Source organism: Ictidomys tridecemlineatus, chromosome 8 (genome assembly GCF_052094955.1).
Source record: "Ictidomys tridecemlineatus isolate mIctTri1 chromosome 8, mIctTri1.hap1, whole genome shotgun sequence".
Taxonomy (NCBI): Eukaryota; Metazoa; Chordata; class Mammalia; order Rodentia; family Sciuridae; genus Ictidomys; species Ictidomys tridecemlineatus.
The window spans coordinates 19,905,328-19,924,844 of NC_135484.1; the positions used below are offsets into that span (position 1 = coordinate 19,905,328).

Consider the following 19,517-nt stretch of genomic DNA (forward strand, 5'->3'; position numbering starts at 1 on the left):
CTGTAGCATCTGCTCTCAAGGGACCTTCTTTCTTATTAATTGTTTAGAGAAAAAAAATATTTTATGTCAAAACCTGAAAATAATATATACAAGTCTTTATTAATTTTTGACACATTATAATAATAAATCTCATCTCCTACTTTCTTCTGAAAGTTTCTTATGGCCGAATTCTAACAATTTAGGAACAAATATATGTTTGGTCTTTTGTTACTATAAATGTAATCACTGATTCCTTGGGGTTTCCTCCTGGTTGTGCCCACTTGGAAAACTGCAGTCACACGAACTCATCAGGAAAGCATTCCGAGGCCTCTGTCTTGACTGTGGCTGATCTGGCAGACCTGTTCACCAAAGAAACGGAAGAGCTTGAATGAACTACATCTGATTCATTCCACAGACTAATGTATTAATAAACTTTTATAGCTGTAGCGCAAAGTTATAAGTTTAAGCAGTCCAGTAGATGTCAGTAAACACTGTTCCTATTTGAATGAATTTGTTTCCTTTTTTGATTTTACATTGGCCAAGTACTTACTGAGCCCTTTTCAATATACTGTTTTCAAATAGTCTATAAAGATTCTTAATTTTACACTCCTGATAAAACATTTATTTTTGTTCCAAAGACTATATCTGTATCTGATGAGGCATGGGAATTAAGAGAGGTAATGTGTACTTTTTGATATGATTAATTGTAAAGAGTTGGAATAAGAGAGAAGTAAACTAGTCTAGTTTTGTATAACCTGATATATTCAACCAACATATATCTCCTTTTTGAAAGGCCTTTAATATCTTAAGCACGTGATTCACTAATACCGTGTCAGTAATATTTTAAGTAAATGCTTAACTGTAAGAACTCCTAGTTATTTGAATAACTTTAAATTATAACACCATGATAACTTTACAGTAATACAACCCTTAACAGTAAGTTAATCCTAGGCAATTATTTGTTTTCACTGCATCTTGCTACTAAAATCAAAACACTGTAAGCTTTTCATTAAGTTTTTATATGTCTTAAGATTGATATATGTATAAATATTGCACTTTTTATAATTTTTGTTCTTTATATAGAAATATGGCAGGGTTTTTTTGTTAAATCATTGTTATACTGATGTCTTAGATTGTTCTCCTTTCCTGTGTTCTTGTGTAACTAGCCATTTTAGCACTGATACCTAAATTTATGATAGACTTTGTTATTTCATTGTAGTCATTCTTCCTTAAGGACTAGTATTTGATCTTTTGAATAAGAGAATCCATTTTCACATTAACAAATAATTGCAAGTGATAAAAACTAAGCATTTCTTCTTTTATGAAGAATTAATGGACTTTGAAATCACTAAATTAAGGAATAGCATGTTGTAGCTATTAGACATAATATAAATGTACTTATTTTGTTTTCTTCAAGCCTTCCAAGTTTTAAACGACCCTCAGGACTCATTAGCTCCTACTTACCTGCCCAGAAAACTGTAATAGAAATATCCCCAGGATCTTATTCATCCAGGAGGCTTTGGTGCTTAGCTAAGGTGCATTTTCTTACTCTAGGTTTATAGGGTGACATAATGCAGCTGAAGAAAACACACATTTTTGGTGCTTATTCTTCAGTTGAAGAGAGATATGCATTGGTTCTTTTATATGAAATTAAACAGAATTATTACTTTGTAGCTCTTTGTACATAATAAAGAGCTTTTGTTTATGCTCATGTGTTTAATTTTCCTAGCAGTCCTATGAAATGGATGTTATTCATATTCCTGTTTTAAAGATAGAGAACTAAGATTCAGAAATTGAGAAACTTGCCTATGACACATAGCAAATAAACAGTGGAGGCCAGGCTCCCTGACTCCAAATCTAATGTTCTTCCACGAAATCATATATCGTACTGAGGTTCAGAAGGCCCATGGCTATAATTTAATAATGAGACTATTTCAGCATTTCTTTTTGTTTCCTGGTATGCCTTTATGTGCTGTTTTAGGAAAAACTGTTTGATATGCTACAATTTTGTAAAAAAAAAAAAAAAAAAAGAAAAGAAAAGAAAATATATATATATTTACACACACACACTTATCTGTATTAGAAAATACTACTCATTTATTTCTGTAAAATATCTTTAATTAAATAAATATTTTAGTGGAAATTGAAACTAGAATCACTTAATTTCTAAATCATAGAACATATGGATTTTCTTTGTTTTTTTCTCAAAAGATGATAAAATTACTGCTACTACAGAATCCCATGTATTATATACATTTGTTATTTTTTTTTTTCAAAATAATCGTGACAGTTCTTCCACTTATTCAAAACAAATATGTGTCCCCACATCTTGGCTACAGCAAAGAATTTTTAAGTTGCTTTCCTCTACGATTTTATATTCTCTGAAATATCACTGTTGTACTAAGGAACCACTGAGAAAAAAAAACTGGATACCCCAAACCTTAGTATAGCCCAAATCTTTAAATGTGTTTATGCTTCAGAATGATTCCAGATGAGTTTACTAAGACCAAAAAAATATATTGTTATACAGTGTAAACTCTATAGACCTAGTTCCTTAGCCTGTTTCTTCAAACCCAGATAGCTTTACTATGTTTATAACAGCTTCAACTTTTCTCTTTGTATATAACTCTTAGCAAAAAAAGGTTATGCATTTAGTTTTAGATAACAGTCCCTTTCAATTCATTAATACAACAAACTGAATATCTTTGTCATAAGTCAACATGTAGCTACTAATATTTTACAAATAATAGTAATTGGTTATAAAATCAACTATTATCAAAACATTTAGAAATTTAATTTAGCCATGCAGGATTAAGCATCAACTCAAACTATGTTTTCAAGAGGGCAAAAGAAGAAATAATGTCTTTTACATATGCCGCTCTCACTAACCCTCCCATGACTTAGTGTGCTTGAGTTCTGTGTATTACACTACAGGATAATCTTTTTATAAATGCAGAAATCACCTTGCTAAATGACCAAAGTATGTGGTGTTGCCTCTGAGTAATAAAACAAATAGTATCACAGAACATAGCACAAGAGCTTAGCAGGAACCAAAGTTGCAATCTCTAGCCTCACTCTGCTTTCAGACAGCCTTTCAGGAGCACATGTAACTCTAAAGGCAGTGGTCCCAAGCATAACTTTAGTCTTATTTCATTGTTTACTGCCCTTGACTTGACTGATTTTGTTTGTTGAAACCTACTTTGTTATGTTGAAACTAAATCCTTCATATTGCAATGAATGCTTCTTTTCTTGCAAAATATAAATACAATGTAAATAATCTCCATTATCTGTATAATGATCCTTTATATGGAAAACTGTTGTTATTAAAATCAGTTAACTCTGTCCTCCTATCAAGTGATCCATCCCTACCACCTTATCTTAATAGTCTTCCTCTACAACCCATCTATTTGGACTCTTAAAATTGCTTTTAAGACTAGTTTAGAAATTATTCAAATTTTCATAACTTGATGACATTTTGTTTTGTTTTCTAACCATAAAATGATATTGTTTTCTCTTTTGATTATATCACTTAAAACCAGGCTTTGCTCTATAGAGTATGTATGCTTTCTGAAATGTTTTATATTTTTAATTAGTCTTATAATTTTCATTCATGGGCCAAAAATTGTGAAGGAAAGATATGACATAAATTACATTAAATAATTTATTACATGTACTATTAAATAATACATTTATTCTAATTCTTTTCAGTCAAAAAATATTTGGAGCATCCATTTTATGCTTAATAATAGATGGTTTATTCTCATGAAATTTCTGATGTTTCTGGAAGTAACATGACGAATAATAAATATTCTGTTTTTAGAACTTTTAAACATTGATAAAATTAATATTTTCAACAAATATCTATGTTTAGTCTTCTGCCTTCCATTATTTTTCTGCTTATTTTTTCCTTGCTGTGTGTCAGACAAAGTAGGTGTAAGAAGAACTATTTGATTCTCATCCTTTGATTTTATTATCAGTAGCTGATTACCTAATAGCAGGGAGGTAGTCGGTGTCTTCTCTGTGTTCTCACACAATCTCTCGGTGCATACATACCCCTGCTGTCTCTTTTATAAGGACACCAGTCATACTGGATTATGGCCCCATGCTAACAATGTCATTTTAAGTTAATCACTTTCTTTAGGAGCCTTCTTTCTAAATATAATTACATTCTGAGATACTAGGGGTTGGAATTTTAGCACATGAATTGGGGGTCTGGGAGCACAGTTCAGCTCATGATACTTGAGAGAAATGAAAACATCCATCCACATAAGAACTTGTACATAAATATTTATAGTAGCAATGTTAATAATATGTAAGTGAAAAACAACCAACTGTTCATCAAATGGTATACAACTGGTACAACTGACACATAAAAATAGTATATATTTATTATTTAAATGTGATATGTATTTCCAGTGAAATTTATTTGAACATGAAATGAAGTACTGATACATGTTACCACCAGATGAACCTTGAAAGCATACTAGCTAAAAACACCAGCCACAAAATACGTTTATGTTTCCACTTGTATGAAAAGACTAGGATAATAAAATCTTTAGCAATAGAAAGTATGTTAGAGGAATTGTGATGACTACTAATGGATATGGGGCTTCTTATGGGGTAATGAAAGTTTTCCAACCTTAAATTGTAATGATAGTTACACAACTTTGAGTATACTAAAAATCATTGACATGCGTACTTTAAATGGCTTCATTTTATAGTGTATATATTATATCTCAATATAGGTATTCCTCAAATGTTTTTTAATATAAAAGCTTTTACTTAAAAAGTCTTGAAGCATGCAAATTCTTTGGCAGAGCCTCTTAGACAAATATGAAACAGATGGTCTTCAAAATATGAGGCACATATTGTAGACAATATTGTACTCAGGGTCTGTGAATCTTATTAATTTCTGGCAACGAGGTTAAAATGTAGCATCTGGACTTGGTAGCAGTAATTGACATGCAACTGAAGAGCTTGCAGTAGAACTGAAATGACCAGTGCATAGATGAAGTTCTTAAACATGAAACAAAGCTATTAGGTTTAAACTCTCTCATTAACCCTCTCTATTCTTAGGCAAAGTCTTCATCTGACACACATGCCTGTTTCTAGTAATGGCTGACTATAAAACATGTAACCTCAAGTAAGGTATTCTCCCCATCCCAGAAATATAACTCTATAGTGCCAGTCTTTCTTATTAAATTAAATAGTTGCACTTAAAATTTCCATTAAAAAAATACAATTGTGGCTTGAGCTGTGGAATGAACTATAGGCTCTGACATAGTGGAGAATTTTCAGCCACAGCATGTTGACATTTTGGACCAGATATTTTTTTCTTGTGGAGACTGTCCTGTGTATTATGAAATGCTGAGCAATATCCATGGCCTGTTCCCACTAGATCACAGTATATCCCACCCCAAGTTGTGACAAATAAAAACATTCCTAAATTTTCTCTGTCGGGACAAGATGGTGAACCATCAACTTAAGGAAAATTAATAGTTTTTTCATGGTAATAGCAGACCATATACAATAAGGAAAAATCCATGTTTAATTTCTCCTTCACTTATACAAATTCTGTTCACTTGAAGTATTCAGAATGTCATCTAAAAAACAATTTATCATGTAATAACTTTAGATGACAATATTCCTTGATGAGTTTATTTGGAAGATTTTCATTTTTCTAAATTTTTAACATAATGCTGAAATTCCATCTTGGAGCCACAGGAATCAGTTGCCCCTGAACAGTTCATTGCATTTTTAAATGAAAAAAAAATGAATAAAAGGAAATTTTATAATCAGATTTGCCACCTATTAAAAGATTTGCTAAAATTGAAACTGAAGTGATGAATGTGTTAATGAGCTTGATTGTGATTATATGCATACATCAAAACATTACATTGTATATCTTAAATATATACTATTTTATTGGTTCTTTTTAGTTATTCATGATAGTAGAATTCATTTGAATATAATTATACAAGCATGGAATATATCTTATTCTAATTAAAACCCCATAGTTATGGATATACACAATGGTGGGATTCACTATGGTTTATTCATATGTGTACATAGAAAAGTTATGTCAGATTCACTTCACTGTCTTTCTTATTCCTATGCCCCCTCCCTTCCCTTCATTCTCCTTTGACTAATCTACTGAAATTCTGTTCTTCCCCTTGCCCCCATTATCTGGGGTTAGCTTTCACATATCAACAAAAATATTTGACCTTTGGCTTTTGGGGTCTGGCTTATATCATTTAGTATGATAGTCTCCAAATCCATCCATTTACTGGCAAATGTCTTGAAGTCCTTCTTTATGGCTGAGTAAAATTTATACTATTTTTATATGTCAGTTGTACCTCAATAAAGTATGAGAGGGAAAACATTTTTGCTGTTTATTGACGGCTTTCTTTCTTTCTTTGCTTGTTGGTTTGGTTTGGTTTTTTGAGATGGGGTCTCACTGTTTTGCCCAAGCAATTTACAAACTTCTGAGTTCAAGCAGCGCTCCCACCTCACCTCCCAAGTAGCTGGGATTACAGGTGGCACCATCCCTCACTAAAAGTTTTCATATACACTCAATGTCTTTATCATTAAGGACATCAGTCAACATGATGGAACTCACCATTGTCCTTCCAGTCTGTCAACTCTTCAACTTAGCATTAAGGATGGAGTTAAGTTTTGGTGCAGTGTGCATCAAAGGTTTTAAATGTGAGTTTACTGCAATATGAAACTATGGTATACATGGCATGTGCCCATATTTTGATCTGTTGTTACATTAATACAATACCACTTTATGACATTAATTTTGTGACACTGTAAAGTCTTCACCTATCTCAAAAATACCATAAGTGGTCCTCATTCTCTACCTTCTAGAGGCTGGGTTGAATTGTTTCTGACTTTTCTTTTTCCCATTTCCCTCCCTCCTTCTGTTCTTCCATTTCTTCCCTTCTTTCCTTTCTTCCTCCATCCTTTATCAAGTATTATTGAAACTCTAAAGCTGACATTGCTTCCCATCCTTTGCAACTGTACTGCAGGGAAGCGTGGATATGCCAGTCTGTCCTACTAGCAGGAATGGGAGGTTTTACCAAGAAGCCTCACCAGATTTCAAGTCTATAATATTGGCTGCCAGAGACTGATTGAAAGATCATAAAGTCATGAGCAGTAAAGCTCCATTTTCTCCCAGAACTTTTAAAAAATAAACTGAACTTGTTAGTTGGACTTTTGTTAATAGTTTAAGAATAAACCTACTATATTCTGTAGCTCAATCATGTCATGACATCCTTCCCTTGCTCAAGCCAAAACTGGAGTCATCCCATACCGTTTTCTTCACTCATCCTCACATTTAGCCATCAGCAAATCAAGTTTGCCTTCAAAATACATCTGTATTCTAGTCAGTTTTCCTCATCTTCACACCTACCATGTGTTCCTGACATCATCACTATTAACTGGTTATTGCGACAGCCAATATAGTCTGCCAGTATAGCCACAGAGTGATCCTTTTAAGATAGATGGCAGATAATGCTCCACCTCTGTTCACAATCCTCTTGTGATTATTCATCTCACTCAACAGAAACGTCAAGGCTAGAAGACCCTATGCGATAAAGACCTCCGTTACCTACCTATAATCATGTCTCCCACATCCCACATAAAGTTCTTATTACCTACAACGTGTCAAATGTACTCCTGGGGCCTTTGAAATGACTGTTCCCTCTCCCCATAACTTAATTTCCCCACATTTATTTATGTTTATTCTGCCACCTAACATCCTTTGGGCCTCTGCTCCAACATCGGTTTATCAGTAAGACCTCCTAAAACACCCTACACAAGGTAGAGCCCTTAGCTCCTTTCACTGTCATTCTATCCCACTTACTAATTTATTTTTCTCCAAGTTCCTAATACTATCTGACATATTCAATTTATAAATTTTCTCAATCATTCCCACTAAGAAATCCCATGAGAGCTAGAATTTTGTTTTACTGCTGTAGCCCAGCACTGGAGCTCAATAGATACAATATGTTATAAATGGATTGATAATTAGTAATGTTCTCAAGATTTCCTGTAGAAATGTTGCTCAAAAATGCTTAATATTAAAAGCTTATTATTACATTTTTCTATAAGGTAGATTGTGAGATAGTTTTTAGGTACCTGTGAAATCCAGTTACTGGAGCTAGTTGCTTCTAATAAAGGTTTTGATGTTTACTCATCAAACCTTCAGCTATAACTTTTATAAATGACCTCTTATTTTTCATTTGTACTCCTTAACTCTTTCCAGTCCCAAAGTTGGGCCCTTATTCTAACACTTCTTTGACTATGTCCACCAGTACCTAAGTTTGGAGTAAATCTGGGGATACAGCTCAGTTGGTAGAGTGTTTTCCTCGAATCTGGGCTCTTTCTTGATCTGATCTTCTCATTAACAAGCTGGGTCTCCTTGAACAAGTAACAGCCTTCCCACATGTGAAGTAAAGAGTTAAGTTAGATCAAAAGCCCTCAACAAACTTGCTCTTTCACTTGAGAGAATAAGTGGGATGGCCTAATCAAAGCCTTTATTTTTCATACTCTGGACAGTCCAAAGCTAACATTTGAGTGCAAACATTTGTCACAAGTGGGGAGAGGGTACTCACAGGAGTAGATTAGATTATCTCTAACCATTCTGGGCACTAAAATCTCATTATTTCTCTGTTCGAAATCTTCAGATTCTTCATCCTCTTTGCCCTAAGGAACCAAATTTCTGTTCTTTCTAACATAGATTACTTTGTCTCGGGTATGTCTCGGGTATTTTGTTAAAGCAACAGGAAACAATTAAGACAAGAAGGAATAAATATATATGTCATTATTTGAATATATCATGAACATCATGTATATAAAAACTCCAAAGAAATCAACAGCAAAAACTACTGAACTAAAAAGTAAATATAGCAAGGTTTCAGTATGCAAGACTAATATATCAAATTCAATTTATTTCCTATATGTCAGCAATGATCCAGTAGAATTTTAAATAAATGTAATACCATTTACAGGCACACAAAAATGTGACATTTAGGTATAAAAATAAAATGTGTATAAGATCTTTATGAGGTAAATTACAAAACTCTGATGAAAGAAATCAAAGAAGAACCAGTTAAAGGAAGAGAGATCTCATGTTCATGATTGGAAGCCTCACTATCATCAAGGTATCAGTTCTTCCCAACTTGTTCTATGGACTAGGTGTAATCTCAGCAAATTATATTATAAACATCAACAAACTGACTCTCAAGTTCTAAATGTCTTCAAAAGTTACTGTGAAGCTAGAATAATCAAGACATTAACATTGGTGAAAGAAAAGACAACTGAATCAACAGAATGAAATAGAGAGCTCTGTGATTTCTAGGAATTGTGGCAGGTGGTGTGACACACAAAGCATAGATTTTTAGGGCAGTGAAACCACTTTTTGTGATACTGTAATTATGGATCTATGTTTATATATCCAAATGCAGGGAGTTGGGGCTGTAGCTCAGTGGCAGAGCACTTGCCTAGCACATGGAAAGCACTGGGTTCCATCCTCAGCAGCATCACATAAAAATAAATAAATACAAGTATTCTGTCCATCTACCAAAAAAGAATTATGCAAACCCATATAAAGTAAAATACCCAGGGTAAATCTCAATTAACATGAACTATGAACTTCAGGTGATAATGACATGTCAGTGTGTAAGTTTGTTGATTTCCACAAATGTGGCATGCTGGCATGGGATATCTACAGAACAGCAGTAGGGGGTGCACAAAAACTCTTTTTGAGTTTTCCACTCAGTTCTACTAGGGAGCTAAAACTGCTCTGAAACATAAGGTATTTATAAATATGTGTATTTTCATATACTTCAAAGCCAAGCTCAAATTCCATCTCATTCTTTATAGCCCTCTACAAGTCACTCCTTCTTCCCAACCCCAGGTAAAATTAATAGCTACCTCAGTGTTTTTTCTATGTACTTTAATTTTTATTTTTTCCGTTTTGTATGGGGCTGTATGTTAAAATGGTTTAGCTTATACAACTTCTCCTAAGAGAGAAATATTTTCAATCCTCTAGGCAATAGCACTGAATTTTTGCACAGTGAATAATTCAACATAGTTCAATAAATATTTATTATGGCAGTACTTAAATCTTTACTAATTTAACTCCAATTTGTGATTGCTGGTTATGTTACATAATAGAATATTCTTAAATTCAACTGAAAAGCACATATGATGGTTTCTTTCAGTCTTTCTCAATGGTAAATTTCTGAGATTCTGTGAGGACTTTTTATAGTACATCTTTTCCTGATTCCTGTTCAAGAACTTTTCTAAAAGTGTTCCCCCTATCAGACTCCTGTTCAAGAACTTTTCTAAAAGTGTTCCCCCTATCAGACAGTCTCATTTCAAGTCCTTATTTAAATCTCTTCAACCCTAAAGCTACTAAATTTTATTTTTCATAGATCCTGCCTCCTAAAGAGAAAGTAAGAAGGTAATCAAGATGAAAGAAAATACAAATGACAATAACATCTTACTCGCCTCCCTCCTCCCCAAACACATTTGAAGCAGACCTAGCAAGGAATCATCTTCTGATGAGTCTCATCCCCTGGATAGGAATGTCCCATGTCTCTGGTTTACAAACAATAGCCCACAACGTTGCCTAGGGGCCTTGCTAAAATAGATTGCTGGGCCTAGCCCCTAGAGTTTCTGCTATGAATGGAAATCAATAATTTATAATGTATAAACAAAGGGTGGTTTTATTTTTTCTATGTAGACATTCTGCACTAAAATAGCAGTGTATCTCCTCCTTGTGAGATGGAGAAGCTATTGTCTTTTAACAGGTGACACTTTGGCAATCTCAAAAAGGTTCAAAACTGTTAATGTTTGGCCAATTATATACACTATAATTTTTTACAAACATCTCAAATCAGTTAATGGCTTGGGAAGCAGATAACAGGCACATTTATGGTTTCTATATAAATCTATTGATCATTAGTCTGATTGGTTAAAAGTTAATAATCTATACTCAAAGCCAGCATCAGCAACTTAGTGAGACCTTGTCTGAAAAACAAAAGTTAAAAATCTATAGTAAATAAGGAAAGCAAGGCAAAGAGAATTATCCTCTTTTTTTAATATCTGTCAAGACAAGCATCTTTTAGGTATTAATATTACCAGAAAGGCTTTTCAAATAATAAAGTAACCTAGAAAACTTGGGATAGGAGATCACATTCCTTTAAAAGAATCTGATCATTTCATGATCTCTGTAGCTCTTCAGAAATGCCAGACTCCTAAGAGTGACTGTATAACAATGATCACTTTCAAAGTACTCCCTAGGGACAATTTCTATGTTATAATTGCATCACAACATTTAATATAAAATAATCGTAAAATCAATTGAAAGCACAATACTATCATGCAAGAGGTACAAAGAATATATTTAAATTGAGCTATTATTATAAGCAACAGGTTACCTAAAGCCAAATAATAAATTATCTCCAATTTAGTGACCTTAAAAAACAATAATCATTTATTTATAACTCATAATTTTTGTGGTTCAGAAATTTGGTAGTGACTTTCAGGAGGCTGTGGTCGTCTGCCAGGTGTAGGTGCAGGTACTGTAAAACTCATCTGATTTGAACTCTTCTTAATTTTGGACATGTAATTGTTTACTGTCTGCCTTATCTTCCTAAAATGTAGTGTTTGTTATGGTTGAGATATGAGCTGTCCCCCCAAAACTCATGTGTGAGACAATGCAAGAAAGTTTAGAGATGAAATGATTTGGGTTATGAAAACCTTAATCTAATCAGCACATTAGTCCCCTGGTGGAGATTAACTGGGTGTTAACAGTAAGCATTTAGTGTGGCTGGAGGAGAGGGGTTTGGGGGGACATATCTTAGGGCTTTATTTTGGTTGAGCAGAGCTCACTCCCTCTACTTTCTGATGCCCTGTTCCCAGTTGCTTCCCTCCTCCACACCCTTCTACCATTTAGTTCTGCCCCAACTCAGCCCCCTGGAGTGGAATTGGCTACCTGTGGACTCAGGTCTCTGAAACTGTGAGTCCCAAGATAAACTATTTCTCTTTGGTCACAGCAGTGAAAAAACTGACTAAAACAGTATTTTTCTGTGTAGTTTTTTTGTGTTGGAGGGGTTTTATATTCTGTTCCCAACATTTAGAATATTACTTGGTAGATAGTATGTCTTTAACAAATATATATTGAGTGAATTATGTTTGGAAAGTCTTGTTATTAAAAAGCAACATTTTAGAACATGACCACAATTTTTATTAATAAAAAGGATAGTCTCTCATGAAATGAGAGCCATTATTATAAAACATTATTATGATTCAAGATATTTAAATTTACTCTGAAAATAATAATTCATTGTGTATGTTTGTTTTTCCCCAAAAAATGATATGTCAAGAAGTCAGCTGTAAGAGTCATTGTTTTGGGCTGGTGTTATACCTGAGTGGCAGAGCATTTGACTAGCATGTGTGAGGTCCTGGGTTGGATCCCTTTCACCACACACACACACACACACACACACACACACACACACACACACACAAAAGAATGATTGTTGTAGAACAAGTTTGCTTTTATTTTTTTGTTTTGGTTTGTTTTTCTGTGTTGTCAGAGTTGACTGCCAAGGCCAAGGCTGTACCTCCTTCAATATCAGATCGAATTTACTGAACAAGAAACTCCAGGGTGAGACAATTCTAAGAGGGCTAGGCTATATCTCCCTTTGATTCTTTACTTTAGGGTTTTTTAAATTCTGAAGTACAAATATTGGAAGTCCACACATGTGTTCTATTTTAATTTCATAATGCATACTAGGAGGGGCTGCTTATTTCCCTTGACCGTCTTTGTGAATACTACCTTAACACTAATAACCTTATCTTAGCCTGGCTGTGACATTATCAAAGCTTCCTAATAAGAAAGAACATTCAACAAAAGCCCTCCCACTTTAGTCTGCATAGACAAAGGCCAGGACAAGTGTGAGTCATTGTGTATTAGTCAAGTTAATGTTTGTGTGGAGAAAGCACTTTTGACCTCTGAATCCCTGGGGGCAAAAGGAAGAGGTAACTTTTGGAGTCTCCTTTAACCTTTTTCTTCTAAAAAGGCCTCCTCAGTGGAATTGAAAACCACTGTTGAGAGTTCATGTCCCCATTTGCCCAGAGAGTCACTTCTGCACCTTTGGCTCCTCAAATTCTACCTAAGGTGAACCCTCTGTCCATTTTCAAAATGAGATCAGAGATTGCTGGTTCCTGAGCTGCCAATAATGTTTAATAGTAATAGGATTGGCTCCTATTAATCTAGTACCTTATAATAAGCACTCTGATATGCAGATTTTCCTTCCAGCGTATTAGCAAAAGTAGATAAGACATATTTTTATCCCTTAAGGATTAAAGTGGTTAATTATAACTCATTTAATCCCAAAAATTTGAAGAGAGAAAAATGTACGTTATTATCCCCATTTTCAAGTGAGGAAGTTGTGTGTTAAAATATAGTTTTCAGAAAAAGATAAAAATGTAACTTTCATACAAATATAAAAACCACATGATAAAGATTATTTGACTCATTCAATGAGGGGACCAGACAGAGGTTATAACTGCTTCAAAAAAGAGGTCAAAAAGCACAAAGTTATACTATGTAAAGGAATGTTGAAATTAATGACAAATTAAGTCAAAACTGCCTCCAAGAGCAGAAAGGTGTGAGGAGGAGAGAAGTCAACAGCGCTTACACCAAAGAGGACAGAATGTGACCTGGACAGTCCGGTAGATATGAGGGAGAGTTGTAAAATAGCACTCAGGGAATCAGATAACTGGAGGGAGGGTATATGCCTAGATTTCCAAATAGGGGCTGCTGTGAATCTATGACTGATATCAAATTCAGAGTTTGTCCCTCTCTGAATGTGGTAACATTCAATGTCCCAGTTTCTGAGAACAGTATTTTGTCATCTTAAGTCACATAGAGTTAAGAAAATCAAAACAAAGGCATAAAAAGTAAATTGATGTTCACAGTAAACCCTGCCTCATCTTGAAATGCTCACTGAGGCAGCCAGTAAGCCAAGATGTATCTGGGCCCAGGCCTCTCCATGTTGAGGCCCAACTCCTGAAAGGGAGCCAACCTCAGAACTTGCTCAGCCACATCTGGCTTTTCACTGCGGTTGCAGTAGCAGCATGAATTAGGTTGAAAAGTGACCAACTGCTTCTAAATCTCTATAGGAGTCACATAAATGAGGTCAAAGGCACCAGTCCTACCTCTGGCTGCAACAACAAAATACTGTAGATTGAGGGACTTCAGCAACAGGAATTTATTCTCGTACAGTTCAGGAAACTAGAAGTCCAAGATCAGAGCGCCATCGTAGTTAGATCTAGTGACAGCTTGTTCCTGGCTTGTACCACCATCTTCTTTCCTTCTCACTGTATCCTCTGGGGTCTCTTCTTATAAGGATACTAATCCCATTGGGAGAACACTATCTTCATGCTCATCTAAACCTAATTATTTCCCAAAGACCCCATCTCCAAATAATTCAGTATATGATTTTGAAGGTACACTGTTCAGTCCACAGCAGTACCAGGATATGAACTTCAACAGAGGTTTAAGCCAAGGCTGAAATGGCCACAGCCATGGGGAAGAAAACAGGGCAGAATAAGATTATAGCAGTTTACAAAAATGTGACAACTTGTGGTTCTGAATATTCCATACTAGAACTAGAAAGGTACCATGATCTCACCTTGTATGTATGTATGTGTTTTAAATTTTATTAGGATTTAATAATGGACATTAATAATAAAAAGCTGCATTGACAAATTTGCCTACCATTAATGACCTAAAAAATGTGACAACTCAAAAAGAAACAAATAATTGTTTCAGTGTAGACCTCTCAGAAATCTAGGGCATCATCAAGCCTTGGTCCCCTTGGGCTTTTCACTTGGGAAGAATGCACTCTTTTTTTTTTTTTAACTTGTCTTTATTCTCTAAAACCTTTTCAAATCTTGCTCATGAGCTATATTTTGTTCATAAGCTTTAAAAAAATAAACACTCGCATTTTTGTACCACATTACTAAATACAGCCTCTTTACAAAAGGCTTGTTTTTGCTGTTGTTTTTTGCTTTTTAAAAATCCTCCATTCATTTTTCAGAATTCTTTTGAGTTTAAAGATGTTTGGTACAAATAAAGAATTTAGGGGCTGGGGATGTGGCTCAAGCGGTAGCGCGCTCGCCTGGCATGCGTGTGGCCTGGGTTCGATCCTCAGCACCACATACCAACAAAGATGTTGTGTCCGCCAACTAAAAAATAAATATTAAAAATATTCTCTCTCTCTCTCCTCTCTCTCTCTCTCTCTCTCTCTCTCTCTCTCTCTCTCTCTCTCTCTCTCTCTCTCTCTCTCTCCTCTCTCACTCTCTCTTTAAAAAAAAAAAAGAATTTAGAATTTATTCAATAACAAATGTCCACAAGGAACAAATACAAAGACTTCCAAATTAAGGTTTCGATCAAATGAAGAGAGGAAAGAAATGGGATTCGATTATAGATGATAGCCCTTTAAAAGATTTGTCTTAAGTTAGAGTCACACAACTAGGAGAGTAGAAGAGAAGATCTCATTTGCCAACAAAATGTAAGAATGAAGTGCTTCATAAAGAATTGCACATAGGTACTGGAGTTGTGGCTCAGTGGTAGAGCCCTTGCCTGGCATGTGTGAGGCCCTGGGTTCGATCCTTCGAACCTCAGCACTTAAAACATAAGTGAGATCATGCAGTATTTTTCTTTCTGTCTGACTTATTTCACTTGGCCTCCAGCTTCCTTCATTTTTATGTCTAAACATTATTCCATTGGGTAGATTTGAAAACATACACATAAAAACTACATTTACTTTATCCATTTATCCATTGATAGATTGTTTTCACATCTTGATTATTGAGAATAATGTTGCAGTGAACATGGGGAAGCAGGTATCTCTTCAAGATACTGATTTCATTGCCTTTGGGTATATAACACAAGTGAGATTTCTGGACAAAGTGGTAATTCTGTTTTTAGGACTTTTTTTTTTTTTTTTTTTAGGAAACTATGGGTTTTACATAGTGGCTGTGCCAATTTATATTCCCACCAACAGTGCATAGGATCCCTTTTCTCCATATCCTCTTCAGCACTTGTTATCCTTTGCATTTTTTCTAACATGAAGGGATAGCTCGTTGTAATTTTGACTCGTATTTTCTTAATGACTAGGAATGGTTCACACCTTTTCATATACCTCAGCGCCATTTTTATGTCTTCTTTGGAGAAATATTTATTTGAGGGTTTTTGTCCATTTTTTAACTAGATGTCTGTGTGTATATGCGTGTGTGTGTGTGTGTGTGTGTGTGTGTGTGCTATATAGTTTTAAGTGTTTCTTGTGTATTTTGGATATTAGCTGCTTATCAGATATATGGCCTAAAATATTTTTTTCCATTTCATAGGTTCCTTTTTCATTCTAATTGTTTTCTTTGCTATGAAGATTTTTAAATTGTGTGTAATCCCACTTATCTGTTGGGTTTTTTAATTTTTTTTTTTTTTAGTTGTTAATGGACCTTTATTTATTTGTATGTGGTGCTGAGAATCGAACCCAGTGCCTCACAAGTGCTAGGCAAGCACTCTCTACCACTGAGCTGCAATCCCAGCCCTATCTGTTGTTTTTGTTGTTTCTGTTTTGTTTTCATTTTGGTCTGTCATTGGCCCGTGTTTTGGTGTCATAGCTAAGAAATTATTGTCTAGATCAGTGTCATGGAGCTTTTCTTTTTTATTTTCTCCTAGTACTTTTACTGTCGGGGTTTATATTTAAGTGTTTAATATATTTTAAGATGGATTTTGTATGTGGTAGAAGAGTCTAGTTTCATTCTTTTGCATTTAGATAATCAGTTTTTAAGCACCATTTATTGAAGAGGCTATCTCATTCTCATTGTAAGTTTTTCTCACCTTTGTCAAAACTCTGAATCATATGTATGTGGGTTTATTTTTTAACTTTCTATTGTGTTTCTTCGCTCCATGTGTCTGTTTTTATACCAATACCATATTCTTCTGATTATGGTAGCTTTTCAATAAACTTTGAAATTGGGAAGTGTGATAACCTCTAGCATTGTTTTTCTTGCTAATAATCATCACTTTAACTATTTGAAATCTATTGTAGTTTCTAGTAATTTGGGGATTTTTTTCTATTTCTGTAAAAGTATTATTAGGATTTTGATGGGAATTGCAGTAAATCTGTAAGTAAGTCCCTTTGGTAAGTATGAACATTTTAACAATGTGATTCTTTCAATTCATGAACATGGGATGTCCTTTTATTTATTTGTGTCTTAAATTTCTTCAATCAGTGTTTTATAGTTTTCAGTATACAAGCCTTTCATCTCCTTGGTTGAGTTTATTCTTAAGCACTTTATTCTTCTTCATGCCATTATAATTGGATTTTTCTTAGTTTACCTTTTGAACAGTGTGTTAATTAGCTTTTCATCACCAAAATACCTGAGAAGAACAACTTAAAAAAGGAAAAGTTTACCTTGAGCTCTTGGTTTCAGAAGTTCAGTCCATGGTTGGGTTGCCATTGATCTGGGGCCCAGGATAGGCAGATGGCATCATGGCATTAGGGCATGGCAGAGGAAAGCTGCTTATCACATGGCTGCCAAAAGGCAGAGAGAAATAGGAGCCAGGGATAAGATACATAATCCCCAAGGGCACAGCCCCCAGTGACCTACTTCATGCTCTCCCCGCCTATAGTTACTACCCAGTAATCCATTCAAATTAGGAATCCAACAAGTGTATTAATCTACTGATTAGGTCATAGCTGTCATAATCTGATCATTTCATCTATGAACATTCCTGTGTTGTCTCACATATGAGTTTTCAGGGAACACTTTATATTCATACCATAACAAATAGGTTGTTGTTTGTGTTTATAATAAATGCAACTTACTTTTTGTGTGTTGATTTAGTGTCCTGAAAATTTAATAAGTTCACTTACTGATTTTAGTGGTTTTGCATGTGTATGTGTGGAGTCTTTAGGGTTTTCTAAATGTAAGATTGTGTCACTTATAAACAAATATGGTTTATTTCTTCCCTCCCACTTCGGATGATGACTTTTATTTCTTTGTCTTGCCTAATCTCTGGCCTGGACTTCAACACTATGTTGAATAGAAGTGGTGAGTGTGGGCTTCCCTACCTTGTTCCAGATCTGGAAAAGCTTTTCGCCATTGAGTACAATGAGTACATTGAGAAGGGCACTTTTAATTCACTAATTTTAAATGCCAGTTTCCAAAATAAATAATTTTATCCGTCTAGGCAGTTATATCCAAATACAGTTTAGGTTTAGATTATAGAAGGATAATTTAACCAATGTTAGTGATTAATAATGGTTAAACAAAACCTACCTTAGATACTGTTAATGTGCCTCTAATATATACTCATTTATCACTCTGAAAGAACAGATAGAATTCAGTTAATGACCCAAAGCAGTTCCTCCTCTTCTTGCCATTCCAAACTACGCTGTACCATTATAATATCCACGAGGAGAAAAGTTGCTTGGCCATTGCCATCAACTTCACCTTCACAACTTTTCTATAGGGTTGGAATCAGAAACATCAGTTAAAAGCAAATTCTATAAATTCTCACTATCATGTCTTTATTCTAACTGAAGTCCTACTTCTGTGACTCTTGCTTGTCTTTTTTGTTTGTTTTTGTACCTCATATTTCTTTCATTATTTGAAATTGAAGCCACTGCAACATTACCTTTTGGAAAAATGGGTAATTTTTTCCTAAATTTGTATTAATATCTCTACTCTGTCTACATGGATAAGTTATTCTGAATATGATAATGTACAGTTCAATGTATGAGTTGATGCTACATTCATAGTAGAGAACCATCTAGAAAAAAAGCATATTAGGTTGAAATTTAAAATTTTATTCTGATTTTCCCGTAGAAACAATGTCATCAAGTATTTATTTTTATTGCTGAGTAGCTTTCCATTTTGGATATGCCATATGTGTTTATTCATTCAAATATTGATGTTTATATTTTTGTTAGCTTTTGACTGTTGAAAATAAAATGTCTGTGAGCACCCATGTACGAGTCTTTCTTTATATATAAGCTTTCATTTCTCTTAGGTTAATACATAGGAAGAGAGTAACTGAATTATATGACAGGCATGTTTACCTTTTAAGGAAACTGGCAAATTGTTTTCTAAAGGACGCACCATTTTACATCCCCAAGCAGTTTATGAGTACTCTAGTCCTTCCACATCCTTGCCAACTCTTAAGTTGCTCAGTCTTTTTAATTTTAGGCATTCCACTAAGGATAGAGTGATATCTCACTGTGATTTTGATTTTCTGCCCTATGATTAATGATATTGGAAAATATTTGCTCAAATATTGTGCCTACTTTTTATTAGACTGGTTGACTGATTTCTTATTCTGGATTTTTGAGCTCGAGTGACAAGTAGTTTGAGTCTGTGTCCTTTATCAGGCATTTGCTTTGCAAATATTTTCTCCTGGTCTGTTGACATGTTTTCATTATTTTAGCAGTGTTGTTTGAGGA

General features: G+C 34.4%; 1 protein-coding gene across 2 annotated transcripts in view; it reads left to right on the top strand.

Moving 5' to 3' along the window:
- Nucleotides 1-19,045, top strand: part of Shprh (SNF2 histone linker PHD RING helicase) — a 94,245-nt gene extending 75,200 nt beyond the window's left edge. For both annotated transcript variants that reach the window (XM_078018954.1, XM_078018953.1), the window contains one exon: nt 275-19,045. In XM_078018954.1, coding sequence (XP_077875080.1) covers nt 275-371 — 97 coding nt within the window. In that variant the 3' untranslated portion in view covers nt 372-19,045. The remainder of the gene's footprint in view (nt 1-274) is intronic.
- The last annotated feature ends 472 nt before the right edge of the window (nt 19,046-19,517 follow it).